Raw genomic sequence first — 17,787 nt, forward strand, 5'->3', positions numbered from 1 at the left:
CGCTGCTTGATCAAGACTTCAGCCGGAGGATGGACGTCTTCAGCCCCCGCTTGGGCTTGGATGAAGACTTCGGAGCCCTGGACCGATCTGTGATACCCGGCATGGTGAAGATAAGGTAGGAAGATCTTCAGGGGCTTAGTGTTACGTTTATTTAAGGGGGTTTGGGTTAGATTAGGGGAATGTGGGTGGTGGGTTGTAATGTTGGGGGGGGTATTGTATGTTTTTTTTTACAGGCAAAAGAGCAGAATTCTTGGGGCATGCCCCGCAAAAGGCCCTTTGAAGGGCTGGTAAGGTAAAAGAGCTTTTCTATTTGTATTTTAGAATAGGGTAGGGCATTTTTTATTTTGCGGGGCTTTGTTATTTTATTAGGGGGCTTAGAGTAGGTGTGAATTAGCTTAAAATTGTATATTTTTATAATGTTTGTAAAATTTTTTTATTTTTTTGTAACTTAGTTCTTTTTTATTTTTTGTACTTTAGTTAGGTTTATTTAATTGTATTTATTTGTAGGTATTGTATTTAATTAATTTATTGATAGTGTAGTGTTAGGTTTAATTGTAGATAATTGTAGGTATTTTATTTAATTAATTTATTGATAGTGTAGTGTTAGGTTTATTGTAACTTAGGTTAGGATTTATTTTACAGGTAATTTTGTAATTATTTTAACTAGGTAACTATTAAATAGTTATTACTATTTAATAGCTATTGTGCCTGGTTAAAATAAATACAAAGTTGCCTGTAAAATAAAATATTAATCCTAAAATAGCTACAATATAACTATAATTTTTATGTAGCTATATTAGGATTTATTTTACAGGTAAGTATTTAGCTTTAAATAGGAATAATTTATTAATAAGAGTAATTAATTTCGTTAGATTTAAATTATATTTAACTTAGGGGGGGTGTTAGTGTTAGGGTTAGACTTAGCTTTATGGGTTAATACATTTATTAGAGTAGCGGTGAGGTCGGTCGGCAGATTAGGGGTTAATAATTGTAGGTAGGGGGAGGGCGACGTTGGGTGCGGCAGATTAGGGGTTAATAAATATAATATAGGGGTCGGCGGTGTAAGGGGCAGCAGATTAGGGGTACATAGGGATAATGTAGGTTGCGGCGGTGTACGGAGCGGCAGATTAGGGTTAAAAAAACTATGCAGGTGTCAGCGATAGCGGGGGTGGCAGATTAGAGGTTAATAAGTGTAAGGTTAGGGGTGTTTAGACTCGGGGTTCATGTTAGGGTGTTAGGTGCAGACTTAGAAACTGTTTCCCCATAGGAAACAATGGGGCTGCGTTAGGAGCTGAACGCTGCTTTTTTTGCAGGTGTTAGGTTTTTTTTCAGCCTTCAAACTGCCCCATTGTTTCCTATGGGGAAATCGTGCACAAGCACGTTTTTAAGCTGGCCGCGTCCGTAAGCACCGCTGGTATTGAGAGTTGCAGTGGCGCTAAATATGCCTATACGCTCCCTTTTTGGAGCCTAACGTAGCCCTTCTGTGAACTCTAAATACCAGCGGTATTTAAAAGGTGCGGGGGAAAAAAGCCAGCCGTTAGCTATGCGGGTCGTTACCAACAAAACTCTAATCTAGCCGTAAGATAGCTATAATGTAACTATTAGTTTATATTGTAGCTAGCTTAGGGTTTATTTTATAGTAAGTATTTAGTTTTATAATAGTAATAATTTAGTTAAATTGTGGTAATTTTATTTAGATTTATTAAATTATATTTAGTTAGGGGGTGTTAGGGTTAGCTGTTAGGCTTAGTTTAGGGGTTAATAACTTTATTAATGTGGCGGCAACGTTGAGGGTGGCAGATTAAGGGTTAATAAATGTAGGTAGGTGGCGACGATGTTAGGGCCGGCAGATTAGGGGTTAATAATATTTAAATAGTGTTTGTGATGTGGGAGTGCGGCATTTTAGGGGTTAATATATTTATTATAGTGGCAGCGATGTCCTGTTCGACAGATTAGGGGTTCAAATATTTATTTTAGTGTTTGCGATGTGGGGGGCCTCGGTTTAGGGGTTAATAGGTAGTTTATGGGTTGTTAGTGTACTTTTTAGCACTTTAGTTAAGCGTTTATGCTACCTCGTTGTAGTGTAAAACTCTTAACTACTGACTTTTAAATGCAGTACCAGGCTTGACAGGAGAGAGTTTACCGCTCACTTTTGGTCAGACTCGTAATACCGGTGCTATGCAAGTCCCATTGAAAATATAGGATATGCAATTGACGTAAGTGGATTTGCGGTATTTCCGAGTTCTGGCCAAAAAAGTGAGCGGTACACCTGTACCTGCAAGACTCGTAATACCAGGCGGGCGTTAAAAAACCAGCGTTACGACCTCTTAACCGCTGCCTTTAAGGCTAATGCACAACTCGTAATCTAGGCAAGGTTTTTTCCCTTACCCAATAGCCACATACATATTTTCCATTTACAATCAGTGGATAGGGTTTAGATTCCAAGGGGACCTAACTATAAACAGGGACTCATCAATTTTATTGTTTTTCAATAACTCTTTAAAAATGCACCACCTGCAACACACCTGGGGATATCCTAAAAAATTGGGTGACTCCTATAGCTATTTGATGTGTTTCAAAAATACAATCACCATTTTGTATTTTTATTTGTCTATTTTTTCTATTTATTAGGCAGCGGATGCGGCTTTGGAGCCCCATCATTTCAGGCTCGCCTGAACGGACGTTAAGATGCAGCGGTCATAAGACCACTGCTCCTTAACCTGTCCGACACCTTTTAGCTGGCGGTTTGAAACCATCACGATCCGATAAGATCAGGATGATTGACAGCCCCTGCTAGCGGCCGTTGGCTGCCAATGAGCAGGGGGTGGCATTGCACAAGCATTTCATTAGAAATGCTTGTGCAATGTTAAATGCCGACAGCGTATGCTGTAAGCATTTAGCGAGGTCGAGCGGACATGATTCGCTACAGCGAATCATGTCCGCTTGACTAATGATATTGACTATGATAAATCTCCCCCTAACTCACTTGCCACAAAAGACTAATCTTCATATTATAAGAAACTAAGCTTGTTATTAAATTGTGATAATTATGGATATGAATGGGCATTCCAGCATATGATTGTAAGTGAGAAGGACTTCATAACTGAACCTTAATAATTCATACTGTAAAATGCCCCTGTTAATATGTAGTTTATTTTTTTAATTTTATATTAATAACCTTGTTTTGCAAATGCGAGCCTGCTTCCGTAAAGAATGTAAGAAGCAGCGGTCATTAGACTGCTGGTTCTTATACCCTATAGCCACCTCTGAGGGTGGCAAGGGGGAAATCACAGAGAGCTCGCTTTCTCTCGGTGATTGACAGCCACTTCAGTCGTGCAAATGAAGGCACAGGAAGGCATTACACACTCCGATGAGTGGGTAATGATACATACAGGCCAGCGGATCAACAGATCCACTGCCCGTGTGTAGAGAAGGCGGGCGGACTAGCTTCGCTAGTTGAGAATCAGTCCGCCTGCCTGTTAGTACATGGAGCCCATAGAAAAAAGAATAGGCACTCTCAATTCCTTAACAAAAAATGTCCCTTATTTAGGGAGAAATATAAAAATTACTTGGTGATGTTTTGGCTTTATTCAAAGCTGTTATCAAAACTGCTATTGTTTCCATTGTGTATACTTAACAAGCACACCTACATTTACAACTATACCAAAGCCTCTCCCCTTGTATTGTAAAAAGGCTTCAAATGGCAGCTAAATGACACCCTTCAAATAAACCATAGTCATATTGTAGATCAATCATTTTATTGTAATGTTCCAAATCAGTTACCATAACACTATTTTCTTTCATATCACACACACACATATATTTAATTAATATATATACACACACACAATATGTATTTACACATGCACATGTCAGGAAACATACACAAGATAAGCAAACCAAAAGAATACCCTGTTTGTATAAGGACAATAGCTCAGCTACCCTTAAAATAGCAGTATCCCAACTACTCTGGAAGGTGTAAATATGTGGCAAAAGAATGGGTGCGCTAAAAACAGCAGCTATATAGACATGAGGAAAGAAAGAGACCTAAGCAATCAAATTACAATCCTCAAAATACATTTTTTTAACTAATAATAATTATACACTTTTATTTAAAAGACAAAATAAAAAAGACAAAATTTACAATAACAATTGATTCTAAATGGCCATAAAAACACTGTTATAGTTCATGAAAGTCCCAAGAATAGTGCATGTGTCAAACTTTAACAGTTTAATGGGTACAGAAACGAGTAGAAACAGCAAGTGTTAAGCCGTATACATTCACAGGCACAGACTTCAATGTCATAGAACTCACCCGGAATACGAAATCTCTCCTATGTAGATTTCTCTGCCTCCTATAGACTATTAATAACGAGTGTTCGACCCCTCTGTTACGGCCATCCACCATGGGTTAGGTCTTGGTCAAGTGACCACTGGAGGTAAATTTTGTCCTTTTTTTTATTTTGTCTTTTAAATAAAAGTGTATAATTTTATTATTAGTAAAAAAAAAATGTATTTTTGAGGATTGTAATTTGATCGCTTAGGTCTCTTTCTTTCCTAATATCTATATAGCTGGCTGTTTTTAGCGCACCCTTTCGTTTGCCACAACATACATAAGATGATTTATTGATGAATTCACAAAAAAACATAGAATGCTAGTCCTATAAGATGCTTTACCTGTTCTTCCGCACTAGGTAATTGCAACCAAATCACTTTCCATTCCAAACAGGTAGATCGGGAAGTTGTCCAGGTATTCTTTCTGATTGTAAAATAATAGCAGCTGTCTCTGAAGGTAAACCATCCAAAGTCGCAGCCTACCTCTGAAGATATAAAATCATTATTTAGATTTTGTAGAGACCCATAGTAATATAGTTGCAATTCAAAACATAAAATAATTTAAACTAAGATGGTCTAAATGACTAAAGATTATAGCCTCTAGTTTGAATAGTACCTTTTTTATGTTTTATGCTCAGAAAATCTATGAAGGCATAAATTAAACTAAACTAAGTTTATTAAAGGATTTAATACTGTTGAAAAAAATTAAACTTTTTTAAACGGGCTTATACATTTTCACTTTGTTGTTATTGTGGAATAGTAGAAATGATTTGTCTTACGGTAGATCTGCTTCTTATGAGTATCACTCAGAATATCTAAAAGTTTGTGGTTTGATTTATATCATAGTACTCTTGATTTAGCTAGATTAAAAAAATGATGACCCTTGACAGTGCACATGGATATTGAATCATTAACGCCATGCCAGTCAAGCCATACCAATATTTTTATGCTTATTCAAAAAGAAATGCAACTAATCAAATCTACCCATAATTCATTCATGAGGACGCATATTGTGCAGCAATAAAAAAAAGAACATTGTCCCTCGTGAAAACCATGTAAAAGCTTGTATCTTTGCTATATAACCACATAACAGTCATCATTGTTATTTGTGCTTTATTGCAAACAAATACATTTACTTTTTGTGTATGCTGCTCTCTTGACTTTATTTGCCTCAGTACATACATTGGTAGTCTTAGAAAGCTGAACTTCCTTTAAACATGATTAGAGGCAGATGTGAAACACTTCTACACATTTTGTATACCACAATTCTAGATAATACGGATATTAAAAATTGCAAGCCTTTATTGTTTCCTGCACCAAAACACTTGAGGAAATGTGATGTATGTGAAAACATTAATGTACTACTTCTGCTATAACATTTTCAATAGTGTGCCATGTATTCATGCATTTTAAGGTATATAACGGAATTTATACTTGCTGATAATTTCTTTCTTCGGAATGTGGAGAGTTTATGGGTGTCCATAACATGTGGGATATACTTCCTGCCAGCAGATGGAGGTCAAGAACCCTCACTAAAAGCTTTCAATCCCTCTCAACTCTACTCATCTCCAGTTAACGTATAGCTGAGCAGAGGGGAGAGGTAGAGAAAAAATTGAAGGAAAGATCGAAAGCAGGGTTAAGAAGTGCAAACTCGATCTACAAAAATAGGGCGGGTTCCAAAAGAAAGAACATTATTGGCAAGTAATGTCCATAACATGTGGGATACAATACCAAAGCTGAGAATCCATGTTAAGGATGGGTAGGACAAAAAAAGCGCAGATTTGATTTGCCGGACACTGCGGCTTGAAGGACTTTCCTGCCAAAAGCAATTTCTGAAGAAAGCATAAACATCAAAACAATAACATTTGGAAAGGAAGACCAAGTTGCCACTTTGCAAATCTGTTCAAGAAACCCTTATTTTTGAAGGCCCAAGAAGTAGATATAGTTCTAGGTGGCATGTCCAGTAACTCGTTTTGGAGGCAGTTTTACATAACCAAGTAAGCTTTATGTATTGTCTGTTTCCGTCATGAAGCTAAAGTCACTGCAGTGGCCTTTTGACCTTTTCTATTACCTAACAAAATAGACAAATAAGCTAGATGTTCGTCTAAATCTTTAGTAGTCTGAGATAATATTTTAAGGCTCTAACCACATCCAATAGTGTAGAAGACATTTGTTATAGTTAGATGGATTTGGGCACAGAGAAGGAACAACAATTCCTGGTCAATGTTTTCAGAAGATACCACCTTCAAAAGAAAATCATATTTGGTTCTAAGAACTGCTTTATCCTGATAAAAACCCAAAAGGTGTGTGTGTGTGTGTGTGTGTGTGGGGGTCAGAAGAAAGAGCTGAGAGTTCAGAAACTTGTCTAGCTGAGGAGATTGCTAGAACAAAAAAACCCTTTCAATACAACAATTCTAGGTCCAAAATTATGCATAGAGAGGACCTTGCAAAACAGATAAAACCAGATTAAGATTCCAAGAGGAGAAATAGGCTGACTTTTCACCAAAGTCAGAACAAAAGTTTGAACATTAGGCAACTTAGCCAACTTTTTATGAAACTAAACAGACAAAGCAGAAATTTGACCCTTTAAAGAGCAGTGGAAAAAACAGAATTTATGCTTACCTGATAAATTACTTTCTCTTGCGGTGTATCCAGTCCACGGATCATCCTTACTTGTGGGATATCTCATTCCCTACAGGAAGTGGCAAAGAGAGCACACAGCAAAGCTGTCCTATAGCTCCCCCCCTAGCTCACGCCCCCCAGTCAATACGAGCCGACGGTTAGGAGAAAAAAGGAGAACCATAGGGTGCAGTGGTGACTGTAGTTTAAACAAGAATTTTTAACCTGACTTAATTGCCAGGGTGGGCCATGGACTGGTTACACCGCAAGAGAAAGTAATTTATCAGGTAAGCATAAATTCTGTTTTCTCTTGCAAGGTGTATCCAGTCCAGGAATTCATCTTACTTGTGGGATACCAATACCAAAGCTTTAGGACACGGATGAAGGGAGGGAACAAGGCAGGTAACCTAAACGGAAGGCACCACTGCTTGCAAAACCTTTCTCCAAAATAGCCTCCCGAAGGAAGCAAAGTATCGAATTTGTAAAAATTTGGCAAAAGTATGCAGTGAAGACAAGTCGCTGCCTTACAAATCTGATCAACTGAAGCCTCATTCTTGAAAGCCCATGTGGAAGCCACAGCTCTGGTGGAATGAGACGTAATTCGTTCAGGAGGCTGCTGTCCAGCAGTCTCATAAGCCAATCGGATTATGCTTTTCAGCCAGAAGGAAAGAGAGGTAGCAGTCGCTTTCTGACCTCTCCTCGTACCAGAATAAATGACAAAACAAGGATGATGTTTGTCTGAAATCTTTAGGTTGCTTGTAAATAGAATTTCAAAGCCCGGACCACATCAAGATTGTGTAAAAGCCGTTCCTTCTTAGAAGCTGGATTAGGACACAGGGAAGGAACAATAATTTCCTGGTTAATATTCTTATTAGAAACCACCTTGGGAAGAAAACCAGGTTTGGTACGCAAAACTACCTTATCTGCATGGAACACCAGATAGGTGAATTACACTGCAAAGCAGACAATTCTGAAACTCTTCGAGCAGAAGATATAGCTACCAAAAACAAAACCTTTCTCCAATCCTTCTTGGAGAAAAGACAATATCCTTGGGATCCTAATCTTACTCCATGAGTAACCCTTGGATTCACACCAAGCAGATATTTCCGCCATATCTTATGGTAAATTTTCCTGGTGACAGGCTTTCTAGCCTGGATCAGAGTATCTATGACTGATTCAGAGAAACCACGCTTGGATAGAATTAAGCGTTCAATCTCCAAGCAGTCAGCTGCAGAGAAACTAGATTTGGATGCTTGAATGGACCCTGTATTAGAAGATCCTGCCTTGTTGGCAGTGTCCATGGTGGGACAGATGACATGTCCACTAGGTCTGCATACCAAGTCCTGCGTGGCCACGCAGGCGCTATCAGAATTACCGAAGCCTTCTCCTGCTTGATTCTGGCTACCAGCCTGAGGGAGAAGGGGAAACGGTGGAAATACATAAGCTAGACTGAAGGACCAAGGCGCTACCAGAGCATCTATCAATGCCGCCTTGGGGTCCCTGGACCTGGATCCGTAAAGAGGAAGTTTGGTGTTCTGACGAGACGCCATCAGATCCAACTCTGGAATGCCCCATAGCTCGGTCAGCTGGGCAAAAACTCTGGGTTTCTTACGACTTAGGAAATCCGCTTCCCAGTTGTCTACTCCTGGGATGTGAATTGCAGATAGATGGCAAGAGTGATCCTCCGCCCACCTGATTATTTTGGTTACTTCCTTCATCGCTAAGGAACTCTTTGTTCCTCCCTGATGATTGATGTATGCTACAGTCGTGATGTTGTCCGACTGAAATCTGATGAATTTGGCCGTCGCTAGCTGAGGCCATGCCTGGAGCATGTTGAATATCACTCTCAGTTCCAAAATGTTTATCGGGAGAAGAGACTCTTCCCGAGACCATAGGCCCTGAGCTTTCAGGGAGTCCCAGACCGCGCCCCAGCCTAACAGACTGGCGTCGGTCGTTACAAATGATCCACTCCGGTCTGCGGAAGCACATTCCCTGAGACAGGTGATCCTGAGACAACCACCAGAGAAGAGAATCAAAAGAGATTTGAGGAGACAAATCTGCATAATCCCCATTCCACTGTTTGAGCATGCACAATTGCAGTGGCCTGAGATGAATTTTGAGCAAAAGGGACTACGTCCATTGCTGCTACCATTAAACCGATTACCTCCATGCACTGAGCTACAGATGGCCGAGGAATGGAATGAAGAGCTCAGCAAGTAGTTAAGAGCTTTAGCCTTCTGACCTCCGTCAGAAATATTTTAATTTCTACCGAGTCTATTAGTGTTCCCAGGAAGGGAAACCCTTGTGAGCGGGGACAGCAAACTTTTTCGGTGTTCACCTTCCACCCGTGAGACCTTAGAAAGGCCAGTTCAATCTCCATATGAGCCTTGGCTCTGGGAAAAGACGACGCCTGTATTAAGATGTCGTCCAGATAAGGTGCTACTGCAATGCCCCGTGGTCTTAGTACCGCTAGAAGGGACCCTAGCACCTTTGTGAAAATTCTGGGAGCGGTGGGCCAACCCGAAGGGAAGGGCCACGAACTGATAATGTTTGTCCAGAAAGGTGAACCTTAGGAACGATGGTGATCTTTGTGGATAGGAATATGAAGGTACGGCATCCTTTAGATCTACGGTAGTCATATATTGACCTTCCTGGATCATCGGTAAGATTGTCCGAATGGTCTTCATTTTGAATGATGGAACTCTGAGGAATTTGTTTAGAATTTTTAGATCCAGGATTGGCCTGAAAGTTCCTTCCTTTTTGGGAACCACAAACAGGTTTTGAGTAAAAAACCCAGTCCTTGTTCTGTATTGGAACTGGATATATCACTCCCATCTTGAGTAGATCTTCTACACAGCGTAAGAACGCCTCTTTCTTTGTCTGATCTGTAGACAGACGAGAAATGTGGAACCTTCCCCTTGGAGGGGAGTCCTTGAATTCTAGAAGATATCCCTGAGCAATGATCTCTAATGCCCAGGGATCGGGAACATCTCTTGCCCAAGCCTGAGCAAAGAGAGAGAGTCTGCCCCTACCAGATCTGGTCCCGGATCGGGGGCTACCCCCTTCATGCTGTTATAGTAGCAGTCGCAGGCTTTTTGGCCTGTTTACCCTTGTTCTAGCCCTGCAAAGGCTTCCAGGTTGCCTTGGCTGTGAAGCGTTACCCTCTTGCTTTGCGGTTGCAGAGGTTGAAGCAGTACCGCTCCTGAAGTTGCGAAAGGAATGAAAATTAGCCTTGTTTTTAGCCTTAAAGGCTCTATCTTGCGGGAGGGCATGGCCCTTTCCCCCAGTGATATCCAAAAATAATCTCCTTCAACTCGGGCCCGAAAAGGGTCTTTCCCTTGAAAGGAATATTTAGTAATTTTGTTTTGGACGATACGTCGGCCGACCATGACTTGAGCCAAAGCGCTCTGCGCGCCATAATGGCAAAACCAGAATTTTTCGCCGCTAACTTAGCTAATTCCCAAAGCGGCATCTGTGATAAAAGAATTAGCTAGCTTTAGAGCCTTAATTCTATCCATTATTTCTTCGTATGAGGTCTCCGTCTGGAGCGATTCCTCCAGCGCCTCAAACCAAAAAGCCGCTGCAGTAGTTACAGGAATAATGCATTCAATAGGTTGGAGAAGGAAACCTTGTTGAACAATTATTTTCTTTAGTAAACCTTCTAATTTTTTGTCCATAGGATCTTTGAAAGCACAACTGTCTTCAATTGGTATGGTTGTGCGCTTGGCTAGTGTTGAAACTGCCCCCTCTACCTTAGGGACCGTCTGCCACGCGTCCCGCCTGGGATCAGTTAAGGGGAACATTTTCTTAAAGATAAGGGGGGGAACAAAAGGTACACCTGGTCTCTCCCACTCCCTAGCAACAATATCCGCCACCTCTTAGGATTGGAAACGCATCAGTGTATACAGGGACTTCTAGATATTTGTCCATTTTACACAATTTCTCTGGGACCAGAGTTGATAAAACCTCCCTAAGCAATATGCGGAGGTGTTCCAATTTAAATTTAAACGCTAGTGAATCTGATTCTGCCCGCTGAGAAACTTTTCCTGAGTCAGAAATTTCTCCCTCAGACATAACATCCCTCGCCCCTACTTCAGAGTGTTGTGAGGGTACATCAGATAAACCTCCCAAAGCTTCCGACTGCTCCTCATCTGTTCTTAAGACAGAGCTATCGCGCTTTTTAGGGAAAACTGGCAGTTTGGATAGAAAGGCTGCAAGGGAATTATCCATGACTGTCGCTAGTTGTTGCAATGTAATAGGTGCCAATGCACTAGAGGTACTAGGTATTGCTTGCGCGGGCGTAACTGGTGGTGACACTTGGGGAGAGGAAGGTGGACTATCTTCATTCCCTTCCGTCATAGAATCATCTTGGGCTACATTTTTAAGTGACATAGTATGATCTTTAACTTGTATAGACACCTTAGTGCACTTGGGACACATTTTGAGAGGAGGTTCCACCATGGCTTCTGAACACATAGAGCAAGGCTTTTCCTTAGTGTCAGACATGTTTAACAGAGTAGTATTATACACAAGCAGGCTTGAAAAAATACTTTATCAAGTAAAAAACACACTTTGCAATTATATTGTACTGTGCCTTTAAGAAAATAAAAGCGCACACAATTTTACAAAACGGTGAAAAATGAACCAAATCTTTTGAAATTTTTACAGTGCCTAATTAATTTCAGCCTGATTAACCTTTTAATGCCCAAACCGGAGCCGCCTAAAGCAAAACAACCCGTTAATAAACTACAGCACCTTGCCACAGCAGCCTGCTGTGGCCCTACCTTCCTTAAGGATTGGATTTGAGAAAACAAGCCTCTTGAAGTCCTCAAGCAGTCTCTGGACCCATGTGAAGCAGCATGCAAAGAAATCTTGTCTGAATAAAGCGGCAACTGAGGCGCCAAATTAGGCCCCTCCCCACTCCACTCCGGAGCTGTGGGGCCTTCAGAACCCAATTTAGGTAACTAAAAATAATGCCATGTGGAATAAAAACCCCAATGAACACACCAAAGTGCTCTTAAAAAGTGTCAAAATTGAGTATTTTGTTAATAAAATAATCGATTGCCCTGTAAAATTGTTAACCAGTCCATTGAGCCCTCTTAAATAAGCCTCTAGTTCTATACTAAGTCTCAGACATGGCTTACCCTTCCCACATGGGGATTCTTGTCAGTCTTCTAGCATTATCTTGTCTTGACTAGAAAAAAATGACTGCAACATACCTCAAAGCAGTGTAAGCCTGGCAAACTGTTCCCCCAACTGAAGTTTTCTGGTACTCCTCATCCTGTGTGGGAACAGCAATGGATTTTAGTTACAACATGCTAAAATCATTTTCCTCTCAGCAGAATTCTTCATCACATTTCTGCCAGAGAGTAAATAGCAAAAACCGGGTACTATTTAAAAATAACAAACTTTTAATTGAAGATATAAAACTACACATCTAACACCACATTCACTTTACCCTCCCGTGGAGATGCCCTGTCTCTTAGAGCTGCAAAGAGAATGACTGGGGGGCGGAGCCTGGGGGGGAGCTATATGGACAGCTTTGCTGTGTGCTCTCTTTGCCACATTCCTGTAGGGAATGAGAATATCCCACAAGTAAGGATGAATCCGTGGACTGGATACCACCTTGCAAGAGAAAACATTTTCCAGATTCATCCAGGAGAGAAATTGAAGAATTCTTGGAATTCTAAATGATTTCCAGAGAAACCTTTCGAAGAACACAAAAGAAAAGAAGATATCCAATTTTTATGGTAAATCTTCTGTGTAACCAGTTTCCTGGCTTGCAGAAGAGTAGAGATTACAGAACCTACTCTTGAGAACTAGGTGTTCATCTCCATGCTATCAAATTCAGAGATTGGAGGTCCTGATGATAAAAAGGACCTTGGAACAGCAGATCTTCCATGCTAGAAAGAGTCCAAGGAAGGGGAGGATGACACCTGATTAAGAATTTACAAAGAAAGATGTTCCAATGGTACTACAAAATATATTTTTATACCCGAAAATCCCCTATATGAGATACTTTAAGATATAGAGCTATTGTTGGTGAGGTTGTAGGTGCTGTGTATTAATGCTAGATACCACGGTGTGTGGGAGTGGTAAAGAACCACCTCCTGGACAGAATACACTTTTAGTACTCTAGGTATTGAGAGGGATGTATATCACAATATTTTATTCAAATCTTTCAAAAAGCTTTTAATAAATAATAGAAAAAATAGGAAAATAAAACACTTTAAAAACACACTTAGTTACTTTCAAAGTTAAAAGTACATATATAGGTAGGAGTGAGAAGCCTGTGGTGTTAAAGACTTGGAGATGACTCATAAGTTTCCTGCAATAACCCTGTAATAGCTGGTTTGAAACATGTTAAAGTAAATTCTGATGTGTAGTCTGTAGCAGCACACGTTCTTGTTATAAATTAAATAGTATTGCAAGCTTATGACCACACTGAGCTATTAGCTCGAGATCTCAAAATGTATGAATACGCTTATTAATAAAGAAATAGGAACTAATACTGTTGCTGATAAATTAGGAATGTCCTAGACTGGTATAATACCAGATACACTGTGTTAACAATCAGCAAAGAGACTGTCTGTAATGTATAATTGCTTCCATAGCATATGTTATAACATCATGGTTTCAGTCTTGTGAGTGAGTATAACATGTTACTGTTATAAATTAAATAGTATTGGAAGCTTATGATATCACTGAGCATTTAGCTTGACGCTCTCAGAATGTATGAATAGCTTGTTATTGAAAAAATAGGAACCAATACTGTGCTGTTAAATTGGAATATCCTATTGAAGTGCAATCCGATTGGGCTGATCCAATCAGCCAATAGGATTGACCTTGCATTCTATTGACTGTTCCAATCAGCCAATAGAATGCGAGGTCAATCCTATTGGCTGATTGCATCAGCCAATAGGATTTTTCCTACCTTAATTCCGATTGGCTGATAGGATTCTATCAGCCAAATCGGAATTCAAGGATGCCATCTTGGATGACGTCATTTAAAGGAACCTTCATTCTTCGTTAGGACTTCGTTTGAAGAGGATGCTCCGCGTCGCTGGATTGAAGATGGACCCGCTCCGCTCCGAAGGATGAAGATAGAAGATGCCGCCTGGATGAAGCCTTCTGCCGTCTGGAGGACCTCTTCTTGCCCTGATCGGATGAAGACTTCTGCCGTATTGGAGGACCACTTGTGCCGGCTGGGTGGAAGACGGCTCAAGGTAGGGCGATCTTCAGGGGGTTAGTGTTAGGTTTTTTTAAGGGGGATTGTGTGGGTTTTTAGAGTAGGGGTGTGTGGGTGGTGGGTTTTAATGTTGGGGGGGGGGGTATTGTATTTCTTTTTACAAGTAAAAGAGCTGATTACTTTGGGGCAATGCCCCGCAAAAGGCCATTAAGGGCTATTTGTAATTTAGTATAGGGTAGGGAAATTTTATTATTTGGGGGGCTTTTTTATTTTATTAGGGGGATTAGATTAGGTGTAATTAGTTTAAAATTGTGTACTTCTTTTTTATTTTCTGTATTTTAGTGGGTTTTTTTGTAATTAGTTTATTTAATTTAATTTTAATTATTGTAGGTAGTTTAGGTAATTGGTTTAATGATAGTGTATTGTTAGGTGTAATTGTAACTTTGGTTTGGATTTATTTTACAGGTAATTTTGTACTTATTTTAGCTAGGTAGTTATTAAATAGTTAATAACTATTTTAATAACTATTGTACCTAGTTAAAATAAATACAAAGTTGCCTGTAAAATAAAAATAAACCCCTAAGCTAGCTAAAATGTAACTATTAGTTATATTCGTAGGTAGCTATAGGGTTTAATTTATCGGTAAGTATTAGGTTTTAAATAGGAATAATTTATTTAATTATGTTAAATTAATTTCGTTAAATTTAAATTATACTTAAATTAGGGGGGGTTAGACTTAGGTTTAGGGGTTACTACAATTATTAAAGTGGCGGCGATGTCCGGTCAGCAGATTAGGGGTTAATAATTGTAGGTAGGTGGCGGCGACGTTGGGGGCGGCAGATTGGGGGGTTAATAAATATAATGTAGGGTGTCGGCGATGTTAGGGGCAGCAGTTTAGGGGTTAATAAGTATAATGCAGGATGGCGACGATGTCGGGGGCGGCATATTAGGGGTTAATAAGTGTACGATTAGGCGTGTTTAGACTCGGGGTTCATGTTAGGGTGTTAGGTGCAGACATAAAATTAATTTCCCCATAGGAAACAATGGGCTGCGTTAGGAGCTGAACGCTGGTTTTTTGCAGGTGTTCGGTTTTTTTTCAGCCAGCTCACCCGCATTGTTTCCTATGGGGAAATCGTGCACGAGCACGTTCAGCCAGCTTACTGCAGACTTAAGCAACGCTGGTATCGAGGTGAGATGTGAAGCTAAATTTTGCTCAACGCTCACTTTTCTGAGGCTAACACCGGCTTGCAGAAAACTACCGTAATACCAGCGTTGGCTTAAGGGAGCGGTAAAAAAAAGGAGCGTTAGCCCCGCAAGCCTTACGACAAAAACTCGTAATCTAGCAGTATGTTAACAATCAGCAAAGAGACTGTCTGTAATGCATAGTTACGTCCGTAGATATGTTATAGTATCAATGGTATCAGTCTTGTGAGTAGTAATTGTTTGTTGTTGTTCAGGATATAATACACATCAGAGTACTTTGAGTTATTAAATGCTTGTTATGAGTAGCTTCATAAATTAATATAAGTATGGCTGAAACGCTCCACCTAATGTTTTAAACTAGTAAATAGTCGAAAGTAGTCTAAGGCAATCTAAAACACAGGAGCTCCTAGGACTCCTCGCAGTACTCTAGCTTCCCATGTTTCGCCGTAGCCGCTTTGTCAAAGGTATGTGCACCGTACTTTGTGTCGACTTTTATAGCCATTTTAAATGGATAGAAAGGTCAAAATTGAAATGTGCATTCAGTATGAAATAGAAGCAGTTTTGCAATATATTTCCATTAGAAAAAATGCTTCTAGTAAAAGTTATACTATTTTTTAGAAGCATATGCACATATCCTGTGAGGGCCCATGAGTTCAAGTTCTGAGAGCTGGTGGTAGTGTGTATTGTGCCTGTAAAGACATTCGGCTAGATACGAGTTGTGCATTAGGTTAAAAAGCAGCGTTAAGAGGTCCTAACGCTGCTTTTTTCATGTCCGCTGCTATTACGAATCTTGCAGGTTTAGGGCCACCGTACAACTTCTTTGGCCTTACCGCAAAACGACTTTCGTAAACTTTGTAAAGTCTTTTTTCTATGGGACTTCCATAGCGCCGGTATTACGAGTCTGTCCTGGAGGCCAAAAAGTGAGCGGTACACCCAACCCTGTCAAGAGTCCTTAACGCATTTTAAAAGTCAGTAGTTATGAGTTTTATAGTACAAAGCCGTAGCATAAAACTCATAACTAAAGTGCTCACAAGTACACAAACACCCATAAACTACCTAATAACCCCTAAACCGAGGCCCTCGCGCATCGCAAATACTAATAAAAATTTTTAACCCCTAATCTGCCGCTCCGGACACCGCCACCACCTACATTATATTATGAACCCCTAATCTGCTGACCCCAACATCGCCCGACACCTATATTATATTTATTAACCCCTAATCTGCCCGCCCCTAATGTCGCCCGCCATCTACTACACTTATTAACCCCTAATCTGCCGCCCCCAACCTCACCGCCACTATAATAAACATATTAACCCCTAAACCACCGCACTCCCGCCTCGCAAACATTAGTTAAATTTTATTAAACCCCTAATCTGCCATCCCTAACATCGCCGCCACCTACCTACATTTATTAATCCCTAATCTGCCGTCCCAACGTCGCCAGCCACTATATTAAAGTTATTAACCCTAAACCCTAAGTCTAACCCTAAACCTAACACCCCCTAACTTAAATATAATTTAAATAAATCTAAAATAAATATTCCTATAAATTATTCCTATTTAAAACTAAATTCTTACCTATAAAATAAACCCTAAGATAGCTACAAATAACTAATAGTTACATTGAAGCCAGTTTAGGATTTATTTTTATTTTACAGCAAGTTTGTATTTATTTTAACTAGGTAGAATAGGCCTAGATTTAGAGTTGGGCGGTAGCCCGTGAAAACCAGCGTTAGAGGCTCCTAACGCTGGTTTTTACCGCCCGCTGGGTATTTGGAGTCAGTCATGGAAAGGGTCTAACGGCTCACTTGCAGCCGCGACTTTTCCATACCGCAGATCCCCCTACGCCATTTGTGTATCCTATCTTTTCAATAGGATCTTTCTAACGCAGGTATTTAGAGTTAGTGGCTGAATGTGAGCGTTAGAAATCTAACAACAAAACTCGAGCCGCAGAAAAAAGTCAGTAGTTAAGAGCTTTCTGGGCTAACGCCGGTTTATAAAGCTCTTAACTACTGTGCTTTAAAGTACACTAACACCCATAAACTACCTATGTACCCCTAAACCGAGGTCCACCCACATCGCTGCCACTCTATTAAAATTTTTTAACCCCTATCTGCCACTCCGTACACCGCCGCCAGCTACGTATCCCTATGTACCCCTAATCTGCTGCCCCCTAACATCGCCGACCACTATGTTATATGTATTAACCCCTAATCTGCCACCCCTGCTCTCGCTGACACCTGCATATTATTATTACCCCTAATCTGCCGCTCCGTACACCGCAGCAACCTACATGTATACCTATGTACCCCTTAATCTGCTGCCCCTAACACCGCCGACCCCTATATTATATTTATTAACCCCTAATCTGCCCCCCACCAACGTCGCCTCCACCTACCTACAATAATTAACCCCTAATCTGCCGACCGGGATCTCAC

At 40.3% G+C, this 17,787-nt stretch overlaps 1 protein-coding gene across 4 annotated transcripts in view; it reads right to left on the reverse strand.

The window, feature by feature from the left end:
- The window catches only part of LOC128662231 (CD209 antigen-like protein C), a 295,491-nt gene that overhangs the window by 20,502 nt on the left and 257,202 nt on the right, over window positions 1-17,787 (reverse strand). For all 4 annotated transcript variants that reach the window (XM_053716052.1, XM_053716051.1, XM_053716050.1 and 1 more), the window contains one exon: window positions 4,678-4,820. In XM_053716052.1, the coding sequence (XP_053572027.1) occupies window positions 4,678-4,820 (143 nt within the window). The remainder of the gene's footprint in view (window positions 1-4,677; window positions 4,821-17,787) is intronic.

This window comes from Bombina bombina, chromosome 6 (genome assembly GCF_027579735.1).
Source record: "Bombina bombina isolate aBomBom1 chromosome 6, aBomBom1.pri, whole genome shotgun sequence".
Classification (NCBI taxonomy): domain Eukaryota; kingdom Metazoa; phylum Chordata; class Amphibia; order Anura; family Bombinatoridae; genus Bombina; species Bombina bombina.